Here is a 15,339-nt window from a genome sequence, read left to right as displayed (position 1 = left end):
CGATTCCTGCACTAAAACTTTGAAGTAAATCTTACTCAGTAGCTCTGCCTAAAAACACACTGTTAAAATACTCTGTACGTACTCTACTCCTATTGATGTCAAAAACCCTATAAATATATTCATATGTCCCCTTTGTACTATCTTATTTAATGACTCATCAAATCAGATGACTTAATCGTCCCACTGCTGCTTGACCATAGTTTGTAATGTATTTACACTTTGTGGCACCCATTTTAAAATTTGAAGCAAATGAACTGTCCGGGAACATTAGTTTGAATGTTTCTCCTACATCTGAACATGAATTTAATAAAAACTTGCTATTAACAACTTTCAAAGCCCATAATGCTTCTGCTTTTGTAACATTGTCCCTTGTGCAAAATGATTCAACTGACTGTTGAGTGGATTTCAAAATCTCACGTTGGGGTGAAATTTCCATACTTTCTTGACTAGGTGGCTGGATATTCACTCGACTCTTACTAGCAACATTTTCTCTTGAGGTACTTGTAGAAGCACAAAAAAAGTTTTTAATGGAAGACTGGTCTTGTTTCATTTTAGCTAAACTCATATGAATTTTTCCTTTACTATGAGATATAACAGCCTGATGACCCATGTTTGATAAATCAATTGATTTTATGCAAATGTTGCAATGAGCTTGTGAAATGGTACGTCCTTTGCTTAACCAGCCTGCAAATTGGGGGTTGATTTTACAGTTCAACCATTGGTATTTAAAAAGGGTTTCCTTTCATGTCATATTCAAAATGAACCTGCAAAGAAAAAATAAGTTACTTTATAGAAAATTAACATAGAATGTATTCAATCATGATACATTTTCGTATACAAAAAGAAAATTACCATTAATATAGAATGTATTCAATCATGATAATTTTTCATATACAAAAAAGACCTTGCAGAACATATTTATAATGAATTACTCAATATCTATAATAAAAATACAGTGAAACCTTGTTAGTATGTTTGTGCAGGGGACGACAAAAAAATTGTGCTAAGTGGGAAAACGTACTATCAAATATCACACTAAAAACTATCCAACAGGGAGATGGTATCACTTTACACATTAGTACATTTTACATTGTGTGTGCAGTGTTTCAGGAGATAAAGGAGAGCACTAAAAAGTGCAAAAAAGTAGAGAGAACAAATATCAATAATTCTCTACTGGAGCCTGTTACAGTAACAAGAGACTATTAAAAGATGTGAAAAACATAGGATATGATATGATATTCTTTTGCCCTTGGGCTCATAGAAGTAGCTTCAGTACTTACATATTATAGCAGATCACTCTCATCCTAAAACAATTGTATAATGAATTGTTAGTTGAAGCCTTAGGTTTCTGACCAGTGGGTAACTAAACACTGTTTTCTGGTCACTTTGTCCAAACATGAATTTCTCGCGAGGTTATTATCACCATATGCGATTAGCGCCTTCGGCCGCCATCTTGAACACGAAACTTTGGCAGTACTCGGTATTGGTTCGGACAGACTTGCCGGTGAATGATAAAAATGTGCCAACTGTCAAACTAGCAGTTTGAAGTTTGTATTTTTGTAAAGCATTTACGTGTGTTGAGTGGTAAAAACAAGTGAAGTGACTATTTGTAGATATTGAAATGTATTGAAAAGGTGGAACCTACTATAAGCTTATTTAATTGTATTTGTTTTACGTCGCACTGACACAGATAGGTCTTTGGCGACGATGGGATAGGAAAGGCCTAGGAAGTGGAAGGAAGCGGCCATGGCCTTAATTAAGGTACAGCCCCGGCATTTCCCTGGTGTGAAAATGGGAAACCATGGAAAACCATCTTCAAGGCTGCCGACAGTGGGGCTCGAACCCACTATCTCCCTATTACTGGATACTGGCCGCACTTAAACTGGGTTATTCAACTCTCTCACTGACAACAAAGACCTCTCCATAGAAAAAAAAAAAAAAAAAAAACACTTTTCCCTTTGAGAAAATCAAATGATCATACATATGTCTCTCGGTCATGACTGTCCACCAACGGTTGCACGGTTGCTCGAGTTAAACTTCCATTACACATTTTGTGCCGGTAACTTCCGTGACTCATCATTTCGGATGACTCCCAGCCATAAGCCATGTATGTCAACAGGACAGCTTGGGAATTAAAAAAAAAAAAAAAAGTGTGAAAACCGAATTCAGTGTTCCTAGTGGAATCTATTACTGCTTTAACTTAGCACTGTCCTGTCTTGTTCTAGTGTAAAGTCTTTGTTGCCAATCAATGATGCAAAACTCAACTTTACCTAAACTAACAGCTTGCCCCTCGAAGGCGTCTGGAGAATATATGATCGTACTAAGAGGAAAAGGCAAAAAATCAACGTGTTAAGTGAGGTATTTTTTATACAGATTTAATACAAAGGGCGTCGCGACTTCAAATTTACGACATATTAAGTGGGAAAACGTGTTAATGAGGAACATACTAGCGAGGTTTCACTGTAATCAAAATGTAGCCTTTGATGGTGAATTTCTGTAGCCTTTAAGATAGTAGTAAACTTACCTTCTATCTACCTTTATATATTAAAGGAATAAAGTGAATTGTTTTATATTAACAACATGATAAGTATTATGGATATGAAGTATAATTCATATGGTTTTGTACTTTTGCAGTACTTACTGAATAAAAGGTGAAGTACAGTAAATGTACACTTAGTGTAATTTTGTAATAAAGTGTACATTAATATAGATCGTAATTCAATTTTAAAAGTAATAACAGATATTTAATATACTGTATAAATATTTCTTACCTGAACTTGATTACAATTTGTTTCACCAGCAGTTATCAAGAAGAAATCGCACATTTGTTGATTTATCACAGCAACAAGCGCAAGCGAATGATGGAATTTAAAAAAACCCTGACTATTTTATAAGACCTAGCTATTTTCCCTGATTTTCAGCATTTCCCTGACCTTTCCCAAATTCCCTGACTTATCCTGATTTTCCAGAAAGTGTGAACCATGATTTAAATATTCTAATAATTCATCAGGTTTTACCTTTTGTTCATCGATAATAACAAATATGGCATCAACATACAGTAACTTAATCATGTAATCAATCCATCTATTTTATTATATTCCATGTAATCCATGTATACGTTTGCTGAAGTATCTGAAGTACAATTTACAAACTTCATCATATAAATCTGTATTGATACAGTTGAAACTGAGAAACAATGTTAGGTTTTCGTCTACTCAGTCAATACACGTCGCTTTACAAGTGAACTATTTAATTAAAAACGTATTAAAAACATTTAGGAACATGTTTCGTCTCTATTTGAGACTTCATCAGCAATAAAATCATGTGGCAGATTACAAAACTCAAATGAGAAACTGAAAAAAATGTAAATATGGAAGAACTCAATGTCTTTTAAAGACTATTTGGGAAATGCAAAAATATAAATATAATATATTATTTACAAAAATTGACCTCACTACTTGCAGAAACTTTTGTCTTCAATGATAAAATTGAAATTAATTTGAAACTGACAAGCCTGCAATATGTCTCGTACGGAAACAACGTCCATTGTTGCTGTCCGTATTTGCAACGGAAGTTCCATTTTTAAACTATTGAGAAAACATAGGAGAACAAATTACATATATTACAGAGGTAGTTTAAAACTTCTTGGAATCAATCAATCAGCCAAGTTAAATATGAACAATCTTACTTGAAAAACGTTGTAAGCATTGTTAGAATCTGGTAGTTTCAGTGTGCTGACTGGGGAGACCGAAATTCTGGCCTCGGAAATGGATTGGTACTAAATCCATGTCAGAACAATAGAAAACATAGACATGGAGAAAATTTTTTCAAAATTTAGCTGATTTGGTAGAAGAAATCTGAAGCCTTATGAGACCACCTGTCGTATGGCAAAGACCAGCACTGCATGACCACCATATTCGTGGCTTAAATTCTATGGAAAATCTTTTAGAAAAAGATGCTCTGGAAAGAAAGAGATATAAAAATGAATGGGTTTAAAACCCTAAGGGCCTGTACTACGACAGCCAGATAAAAGTGCGGTATAAATTTATTTGGCAGTTTGGACGTTTATCTGGAAGTTCGGTTGAAACCGTGTACTATGACTTTCGTTTATGTGCAATCTGGGAAAATATTCTCGAGTATAGCTATGCTGAAGTTGGAGAGGCTGTTAACGCTCTTATCTGGGACTTAGCTCTTATCGGAGACGCTGCTGCAAAGAATCAAGATGGCTACCCATGAAGATGAATCTACATCTGCATGGTGCTGTGCGAAATGAAGTTGTTACAATGTAATTTATGTATATATTTATAAAGTATGTCATGCTTCCTGTCCAGCTATCACAGAATTCTTAAAAATTTCCCAAGCTAGTAAGTTGTTGCTACTGAATATATCAGTAGTACACAAGCAGTCAACCGCAAGCTTCATGGGTAGCCGTGGTCGTTAGAGCATCAAAGTTTGCTGTTTAGCAGTTTTTCGTGCGTTAGAGTCCCAATAGTCTCAACATTTTTTTACCTTGTAAATGGTAGTCGGTAGGGTACTAGAGGTGATAGTACACATTTCCTAATCATTAAAATGCGTGTCAAAAGCGTGGGTTCTATTCCAAATCTATCCACGACGCACATATGGAGTAAAAGTATACGACGTTGTTCATGGCAATTCGTCCGTCGAATGAGGATGTTAAAGAGGTTATATTTCTTTTACTTCATAACAACTTCCTACAAAAGTATTTACGCTAAAGTGAGATAAATGCTTGCCAGTTACTATTCTCACATTGTATTGAAAAGAAAGAAACTAACTACTTATTCAATGAGCAAACAATAAATTGAATTAATAATAAAATTAATGATTCCACGCTGCATCAGTGGCATTAATTACGAATATAAACTTTACTTTCATCGTAACACGCAACCTCGTAAATAGTACTAGACAAGGAAGATACATAACCTAAATCTTAACTTTTGGGTCCAGGTTACATTTTCAGTCTTTATTTTCTATAACAGTTTCAGTTTCGTTAATTAATTTTAACATTTCTTCGTATGTGTATATTTCAGTCCTAATTCGGTTTTTGACCTGGACTTCCACATTATAGCTTAATAAGAGTCTGATATTGGATTCTAGCAATACAATTTCAAAAGGAATAGAGCTAAACAAACGAAAACACCATGGAACACGTATACCACTGCGCTAAATTTCATTATATTTTCAGTAACCTTATTACCAACCCAATAAAAATGTTGCTACATCTTCCGCATTACAATCCTGCCATTAAAATCCGTTGGTAGTACGCAAGAAAATATTTAACTTCTAGTTAGCAAAACTGCAGCCTACGTATCTGGCTATTTATCTGACAGTCGTAGTACAGGCCCTAAGATAACTAAGAAAAGAGATTCCGTCATTGTATGATGTAAAAGCTTACCATAAATGACACCCCCTATAGCTGGTTTAGAATGAGCCTCACTGACTTGCTTCTCACCACGCTACTGCGTGTGTTGTAGTTGTGTTTTCTTTCACCCGGCGGAACAAGGCAGGCTTATCAATTTCAAATTAATTTCATTTTTATCATTGAACACAAAAGTTTTTGCAAGTAGTGAGGTCATGTATTATATTTATATTTTTTTGTATTTCCCAAATAGTCTTAAAAGACTTTCTTCTGTATTTACATTTTTTTCAGTTTCTAATCTGAGTTTTGTAATCTACCACGTGATTTTATGGCTGATGAAGTCTCAAATAGAGACGAAACATGTCCCTAAATGTTTTTAATATGTTTTTAATTAAATAGTTCACTTGTAAAGTGACGTGTATTAATTGGGTGGACCAAAACCTAACACTGTTTCTTTGTTTTAAAATACCTGAAGCCGGTGAACCCATTGCTAGGCCTTTCGATTGTTTATAAATTTTGTTGTCAAAAATAAAATAGTTATTTTCTAAAGTCTAATAATGTTAAAAATTCTTCAATTTCCAGTTTTTAAAAATAAAAAATGCTATTTGTTCGGGGTGTTGACCTATGTGGATCCTTTGTCCCTACTGGCACCATATTGTATGAACCTGCATGTAATTGGAATGGTGGTAGTGTGGAATGTTGTGTGTTAGGAAAGGAATATTATGGATGTCAAACACCCAGTCCTCAGACCAGGAATATTAATCACTACAATTAAAAAACCCTGACCCGGCCGGGTATTGAACCCGGGACCGCCGGGTAACAGGCGGACTCGCTGCCCCCTACACCACGGGGCCGGACAATTTCCAGCTTACTTAAATAGTTTAATAGGTTTAGACAAGTCAATACAGGAACAAATACAATTGGCTCTACGTCTCACTGACAAAGATAAGCCTTATGGCGACGATGGGATAGGAAAGTCCTAGGAGTGGGAAGGAAGCGGCCATGGCCTTAATTATGTTACAGCCCAAGCATTTGCCTGCTGTGAAAATGGCAAACCACGGAAAACAATATTCAGGGCTGCTGACAGTGGGGTTCGAACCCACTATCTCCCGGATGCAAGCGCACGGCTGCGCGTCCCTAACCGCACGGCCAACTCGCCCAGTACAGGAACAATTATAAATACCTATTATGGTTAAGTTTATCAACAGTAAGCCTGTAAGAGAAAATTCTTTCGGATGGAGATAAACATAGGACCTGCCAGGATATTGTTTCATAACATTATCGGATAAAGGAAATGCATCAGCTTATAATACGAATCATCAGCCACGAAAAAGTAAGGAGTGAGAGTTTCTCTATCAGGCAATACCATATGCTGTGGAAAACTAATATCCCCATCATCCAATTGTCCACGTAAGGTCGCAAAACTGAAACTCCCCACAATCCGATATTCTGCCTTGACATCCGATATCTAAGTATACAAACTTGTAATCGGCATCCGCAACTGCAAGAGCAGCAATGCTGTGAAACCCTTTGTAATTGAAGCACAAACTTCCACTGTGATCAGGTGCCACAATCTGGATATATTTCCCGACAAACTAAAGATGCAGCTGGGAAAATTCCACCTTTGGAAAAGTTATCAGCTGTGTCCAACCATTCACGGCTCATAGGCATCTGGAATAGTAACAAAAATAATCAATTAATTACTCTAATTATTAATAATTTTATGGTTTTAAATAATGCTACCTTATTACATTCAGTAATTACCTTATTGCTGATTAATTTATCAGCAGTCCTAATTTCAGGAGTCTGGTTCCAACCAAGAGAATTTGAATGCAAAGGGATCACAGCTGGATGAGCCTGAACATCAGTCGCAAGGTCAAGCAGAAAGTCGTCTTTTTTTTTAGTACCCTAATTACGACCAAAATTAAGTAACCAGCATCACAATCAGATATTATAACAGAGGCAGAAAGTTACAGTGTATGAAGCATGTCACTGTGATTCTTTTACTGTTTGTCGATATTTTGTGGTGGATTCATTACAGAATAGTGGAAGATATTTAAAAATTACGAAGGCAAAACAGTATATCACTGAAGTAGTTTTCAATCTCCAGAGGAGGTTATTACTCCACGAACATTCAACTCTACACAGCCATGTCAAAGTAATAACATAACTCCTATTAGCCACGCAGACAACCGGCCTAGCAGTAGCAATGTTTGTGAATAGTCAATGAACCCTGACAATAATGCTGTCCATGGAACTGACATTCATACCCTGTAATCATTCTTAATGTACTTAAGGGAACAGATTTTGTGTACTTTTGTTTCTAATTTACATTGTTTATTTACCTGTAATATTTCTTTGATTTTTTATTATGTTATACCAGTAAATATTTAAAAATCACTTATTTTGGTGTCAATCTCAAAAGTTTTTTAATTTTCCATTTAAATCATATTTTTTATTAACCTTTTTTTGCCTTGAGATAAAATTATACCATTAAAAATGACAAGAAAGCATTTTGTTTTCGTGAAGAAGCATATTTTTAATACTTACTTTGAAGTAGTCATTGAAGACTGATGGTAGCTTCACAATTTCTGACACAAACCCAGATATTGCTTGTATTGATAATTTGCAAGTGTAAATAAAGCTGGTGAACAAATCTCCAGGAAATCTTGGCCTGGTAGGTTGGTAGCATTCAGTAGCTGGCACATATTTTCTATATATTTTTTTTTTTTAAAGTGGCTTAATGTCGCCCTAACATACTGAAGGTTTCTGGCGACAACGATGGGAAAGGATGAGGATTGGGAAGGTAACGGTGGCCTTAAGGTATAGCCCCAGCATTTGCCTGGTGTGAAAATGGGAAACTATGGAAAATAGTTTTCTGGACTGCCGACAGTGGGAATGAAGCCCACCATATCCTGAATGCAAGCTTACAGCTGCGGTATCCTAACCGCACGGTGAACTAGCTTGGTTTTCCATCTATTCCAATTTCACGAATTATTGATTTAAAAAAAAAAAAAAAAAGCAGACTACTTGCAGCTGTAAGCACTATCTCCATTAACATCCTGATCAAACTCTCCTCAGAAGTGTGGACACCGAACTTTGTATCGAGGCAACTCAGATTTGTTCCTTGATACTGTATCGCAACAGTTATCAGCAGCCACGCGACAATAAAGGCAACAAGAAGTCTTCATGCGTACTAATCTTAAAAATGCTAAATATGGGTTGTTTTTTTTTTTGCCATTTGCTTTACGTCACACTGACACAGATAGGTCTTATGACAACGATGGAACACGGAAGGCCTAAGAGTGGGAAGGAAGCGGCCATGGCCTTAATTATGTTACAGCCCAAGCATTTGCCTGCTGTGAAAATGGGAAACCACGGAAAACCATTTTCAGGGCCACCAACAGTGGGGTTCGAACTCACTACCGCCTGGATACAAGCTCTCAGCTGCGCACCCGTAACCAAATGGCCAACTCGCCCGGTAAATATGCTTTTTAACAAGAAACCTAAGAAAGGCATTTCAGAAGATGAATACAGTATATATATCAAATGAGAGTTTTGTCTGTACATTCCTCAGAATTTTAAAAGAACGGTATTTGTGTATTGGTCATGTCCACAGTAACAAGGAAATGCACTTTTTAATTTTCCGTCTTCTCTATATGTATCTATGTACATATGCGCACCACAAGAAAATGGCTGAGGAGAATTTAATGAAAATCGGTATGTAAAGTTCGGGAATGAATCACTACAATCTAGGCTATGAATAATTTTATACATGCTGAAATTTAGTTCTCAAATATTTATGTCATTAGTGGCTCTGAATTCATTATTTTAATCATGTTGGTTCAATCTTTTCTGTATTGACTTATATTCAATTTCTATGACACACTTTCCTGACTTGTCAACACTTTACATTTTATTATAATTATCTACCATACATGTTTGAGAGCTACTACTCTCTTCTTCAGTGGTGCCTAAACATCAAAATAAATCCTTGGACTTGATACATTTGTATAGGCTAATAAAGTCATCAACAAGACAAAATATACATAAATCTTGAAATCATTAAAATATATATTTTTGTCTAAACTGTTCACTTAAACTTAAAATGCCATTCAGTAAAAACTTTAAAAATTGAATTTTCAAACCATAAAATGAATAAAACCTATTTAGTCTTGTCTGAACCAAACAAACATGTCCTTGCTCCTCTGTTAGCTGCCATGAAGGTCATTGGCAATAGTTGTCATGAAGGTCATTACGTAGTCAAAGGTTAAAAATGGCTCGCATGGTCGGACGAGAGTAAAAGGAGAAATTCTGATTTATATGAAAGGTTTCAGAACTATAGCAGTGTAAATAAGGACTTAAGGAAATGAGAAATTTCAAGAACAGAGCAGAAAGTATTTGAAGTATAACAAATGTATTATTATTTAAACTATCATTTACTTATACAAGTACATTTTTCGAGAAAGTGTGTCATAGAAATTGCAAAATTAGTGGCCATATTGATAAATACTACATAACAAAAGTTATATAGAATTAAATTTCTGATTATTTATGTCTGATACATTTTTACCGTACCAACTGTAACAGAGATATTCATGAATTTTGATTTTGTGGCTAAGTCCATATCAACAATAAACCACAAGAAAACGGATAAATAGAACTGAATGAAAATCTGTATGCAGAGTCTGTGAATAAGGAACTACAGTCTAGGCTATAAATAACTTTATGCTCGACGAAGCCGAAATGCCAGAAAACTGAATCTTAACGTGGCTCATTACAGGTCAAATTTCATTATGATACAGGTTCTCCACCAATCAGAGTTCAAATTTTCATTAAGATACAGGTTCTCCACCAGGCACAGTTCATATTTTCATTATGATACAACTGTTTGACCAATTAGGTAAGGATAGCATCGCACCTGTGCTCAATACACTAGCTTTGCATTTATTTCCAAAATCAAACATGTCAGCACACACATTAACATCAATGCACCTACTTCCAATATTCCACAACCACACAGTACATTCCCGCAAATTCACTTCAACTGTACAATAAACAATTTGTATTTGAAATAAAGCTAAGTTATGATAACCTTCTATCAAAGTTTTGAAAACGTATGACATTGTCAAGGTCTCTCATCCACTCACAGAAAATCAATAACCCAGCGCATGCGCTCTGTTCAGTAAACTCAACTGTCAAGCAACATCGAGAGAAATTGACGAATATTTTAAAAATAGAGTTATATTTATCGTCGAGCATAAACAGTCGTATCCAACTCGCCTATAATGGTAATTAAGACACTCGTATGGAAATTATAAACCTCGCTTCGCTTTATAAACATACCCGTGTCTTAATTATTGCCATTATAGACTTATTGCATAATGTACTATTATTCACGCTTGCTGCAATGGTAGTTTAGGGGAAGATGCCTAAAATTATTTTTTTAAATAACTATGTTTTTGGTCCTATCGAAAATTATTAAATAACAAAAGTTACAGAGAATACAAGTTCCAATCGTTTATGTCTTTTCGAGTTTTACTATACCGACTATGATATCAGAATTCATGAATTTAGACTTTGGTTTCTTATTTCATATTAATGCCAAACACTGCTAACCTGGAAATATTGTTCAATCCTGTTAACTGGTGATAGTTTTTGCCATAATTGTTGTTATGTTGTAAAACAGTGTAGTCATCTGACAAGGAAAATTGTGAAGATGGTTATAAAAATTGTGAAAAAATTGTTAAGGAAGGATCGCTCGAAGAATAAGACAATAAGGAGTAATGAAAGAAGAAAGGACTCTTTGCATTAGACATCCCAATTACAGAATCGGAAGGAAACTAAATGTGAAATCCTATAGTATCAAAAGCTCATAAAACTGATTAACAATAACATTACATTGACCACTGGTGTGATGCGTTTCTCTCTTCTGCAGCCACTGTTCTCCGATATATGGGATTACTGCTGTGTCCCGAGTAAAACAGCCTGTCTGAATATTGGTAGGAAGTAGTTGGGAAATCAGATAACTTTGCATACTTTATATGATTGTCCAGTCAACTACGGGTACTACAGCTAGAACACTGTGTGTGTAAAAAAAAGACTTCTACTGTAAAGAACGACCTGTAACAAACCGAACATAATTAAAATTCCTAAAAAAGTACGTGTTAGGGACTTTAGAGAGTGATAACTAAAGAAATTAGCTAGAAGGTAAGAAAGGAGCCTTTTCCCTCGGTACATAAAATTTGTTTGTTTTTTTCTTGCTAGTTGCTTTACGTCGCACCGACAGAGATAGGTCTTATGGTGACGATGGGACAGGGAAGGGGTAGGAGTGGGAGGAAAGCGGCCGTGGCCTTAATTAAGGTACAGCCCCACCATTTGCCTGGTGTGAAACCACGGAAAACCATTTTCAGGGCTGCTGACAGTGGGGTTCAAACCTACTATCTCCCGAATACTGGATACTGGCCGCACTTAAGCGACTGCAGCTATCGAGCTCGGTATTTCTCAGTTTATACTGAACCAAATCATCCCCACACCTAAAAAGCTGCTTGGACTCATACTTCATGGAAGGAAAATGTAATAGTTTCATAGTGTTATTAATACATAAAATGGACTAGATTGACAATCACAAAATATAAAGGTGGTAGTGCAGAATGCTTATCGAACCTTTAATGCATATTATGATAACAGTTTTACACTCCACTATCTACTTTTACAATTTTCAGAGATTTGGAGGTGTTGGAAATTCGTTCCTTCAAATGCCACCAGACTAACCCAGTACTGAGCCCACCAACTCAGCCATTTTCTTGCAATGCGTGTAAATGCATACTGCATATACATAACGGAAAACTAGCAATAAAAATTGCATTGTAGTCCATATGGTTCACGTAGAACAAAACATGGTGATAAGTGCTTACTGAAATTTTAATAAATAACAAATTTCAACATTGCTTTCTTTAAGCCTGTATCATCTGTGACAAATTATATCTGCTGGAAGAACCTTCTAAATCGATGCCATTAGTAGGCTGCTTGAGCAAAGAGTGGATAATTTAATTACATTACTAATGAAATCTGCATGATGTCAACCTTTGAATTCTCCCTAACGTAAAATACATTTACATTCACAGCATTTGGCACATTTTGCATTTATCATGACTGCATAAATCTACCATCTCTAACTATGGCCCTTCAAACTCATTCCAAGATATCTGAATTTGGTCCATGTGTTAGGTAAGGGAAAAACTAGATATAAGTAGCAACTCTCAAATTCTCATAAGATAAAAGGTTTTGTACAATAAAGAATGGTGAAGCAAGATGTTTAGATCAATTTAATGATTAACCAAGCCACCATATTCTTTCAGGATATTAGGCTGTGCTGACACTGTAAATAAATCTATTTTCAAACTACTGTGCAGCAACCTCTATCTAGATGAAATGACGCCAGCAGAGCAAAAACCTATAAATTTATATGAGTGAGAAACAGTACGAAACCAGATATTTGTTGACATGATAAGCCTTTGGGCTTTTACCATATCAGATATCAAAGTAAAAATTCTTTACGTTTTGCAGAGAACTTTGCTCTGCGTCCTTAAAAGAAAATCTTGTCCGTTCTTGAGTAAGACTTCTCTAATGAAATGTAAACTCTTAGAACTTTTAGAAGGACTCTAAAGGCACATTAAGAAGCAGTTGGCCGAAAAGCAGGGCAGAGCACAGCATGGGGCTGACGAAACTGCGAAGTGCATGTGACTGCACATTGCTACGCAGTGTCTCAGTTTTCAGAATGAACACGTTTTCTTCAAACTCTCTGATATTTGGGCATCCAGTGTAAAGAGGCTCCTGTAAGAACTCCCTCTATACTTATTCTTTAAGGGTTTGTATTTTTTTCTCATTTTGATAGTCATCTTCACAATCTTCCTTGTGCTGATGACCACACAGCTTTTCACTTTAAGACAATGCCGACAAAAACCACCACCATTAACAGTTTACAAGACCAAACAATATTTCCATGTTAGTGATGCTTAGCGTTCATATGGACTAAGCAACAAAAGTCTAAATTCATTAATACCCATCTCTGTTGTCATAGCCAGTAAGGTAAAACTGCAGAAAACATAAATGATCAGGAATCGTATTCTCTTTAACTTTTGTTACATAGTATTCATTAATATGATCAGAGAGGACAGGGAAAAAACATTTCTTTATTTTATTTATGAATGTATTGCTAGATTTTCATCTGCAGTAGTTGCCTCAAGACACAGTGTACAAAAATCACAATGAACATTGACATCTGTTGTGAACACATTTTTATTTATATTTGATAAGACATAGTAAATTATTTTCCTTGCTTATCTCTTCACATAAATGTGATGGTGGATAACGACCACAGAGTCAGCGATGATGCTCTGCATAATCAACATTAGATCATAACATGGAATACTCAATGTTGTGAGAACTTGGGCCACGATAGATACAAAGATATTTGAGAATTAAATTTTAGGCCTTCCCCTAAACTATTTTACCCAGCGTGAATAAAATTTACAGCCCAGACTGTAGTACCTTATTCTCCGAATTTACATACTGATTTTCATCAAATTTTGCTCAGCCATTTTCTTGCAATGCGTATAAATGCATACTGCATATACATAACGGAAAACTAGCATTAAAAATTGCATTGTAGTCCATATGGTTCACGTAGAACAAAACATGGCGAGACCGAATGGCTGTGGTAATATTGTCCTCAATTTATCAACAAACTAGGTGACATGCGCAGGAAAGAGTGTTCCGAACACTGCGTGTGGTTGACAGAAGCAAGCCTAGGTGCAGAAATGTCCTGTCCTGCTCTGCCCTGACCTGCCTTTCAATGTGCAATGATGGAATGATTTGTGTGGATTACAAAAATCTGCTCTGCACTGCGGTGCGTTAGCTGCTTCACCTGCGTCCCAATGTGCGTCTGGCCTAAGAAAAGGAAAGCGCTCTCACACAGCCTTGTTGAATGTTTTCTTTGCTTTTAGACTGTGGTCTCATGTCTTGCAGAACTCCTCATCATAAAATTATAGATTAAATACTATCAGAAGTAAAGTGTATGTTGCCTTTTCATATTCTTCGTTGAACAGACAAGATTTTCTTCTAAAGACGCAGAGCAAAGTTCACTGCAAAACACAAAGAATTTCACCCTGTTTTCTAACATGGCGAAAGCCCAAAAGCTTATTATCATGTCTACAATTACGGGTTGTGAAAGCATCAATTTAAATATATTTTTTCAATATCATGGTTGTATAAACTGAGAAGGTACTGAAATAATGAAAGAAGACTACTTTTTCAACAAGGAAAAAATTTACAGATTAGAAGAGTTTAGTGACAGCTCATTACAACAATACACAAGAATGACACTCTGGATCACACTGTGTGTTTATTTCACCAATCAGAGAGAGGCCGATACCAGCACCACTTAGCTTTCTCAATGCTATCAAAGTATAGGCGTCCACTTCGCTCGAGTAACTTTTGTTCTGACAGTTATATTTACAACCTCATCACAATGTAATATACTGAAAGAAGAACACTCATCAGTTGAAACCAGCAATGAAAGCCTTCACTGATCTAACCTAAGGATTGATCATCCCATCCTCAATAATTTTTTTTTTCTGCTAGGGGCTTTACGTCGCACCGACACAGACAGGTCTTATGGCGACCATCCTCAATAAAAGAATTAAGGATAGAAGTCTCACAAATAAAAATCAACTAGAATCAAGCCATCCCAACACATGCATGTGATCTCAAAAGAATGTAACAATCATCGCCATGGTACATAAGTGAACAATACTCACGTGTCTTCTGCTGCTGTACGATCATCATGTTCATAAAAAGTACCCCGTTTTGGGATGTACTGAGGGTTTCGTCTATCTTCATCATCATCTAATTTCTTTTCCTTTGGAGGAATACTTTCCTGCAAAAGGGAAAATTAATTT

The 15,339-nt window shown here is 35.9% G+C and overlaps 1 protein-coding gene across 2 annotated transcripts in view; it reads right to left on the bottom strand.

Moving 5' to 3' along the window:
- Window positions 1–15,339, bottom strand: part of btz (barentsz) — a 157,385-nt gene that overhangs the window by 78,012 nt on the left and 64,034 nt on the right. For both annotated transcript variants that reach the window (XM_067150141.2, XM_067150142.2), the window contains exon 3: window positions 15,199–15,317. In XM_067150141.2, coding sequence (XP_067006242.2) covers window positions 15,199–15,317 — 119 coding nt within the window. The remainder of the gene's footprint in view (window positions 1–15,198; window positions 15,318–15,339) is intronic.

The sequence above is a fragment of the Anabrus simplex genome, chromosome 6, assembly GCF_040414725.1.
Source record: "Anabrus simplex isolate iqAnaSimp1 chromosome 6, ASM4041472v1, whole genome shotgun sequence".
Taxonomy (NCBI): Eukaryota; Metazoa; Arthropoda; class Insecta; order Orthoptera; family Tettigoniidae; genus Anabrus; species Anabrus simplex.
This window is presented reverse-complemented; position numbering and strand designations above follow the sequence as displayed.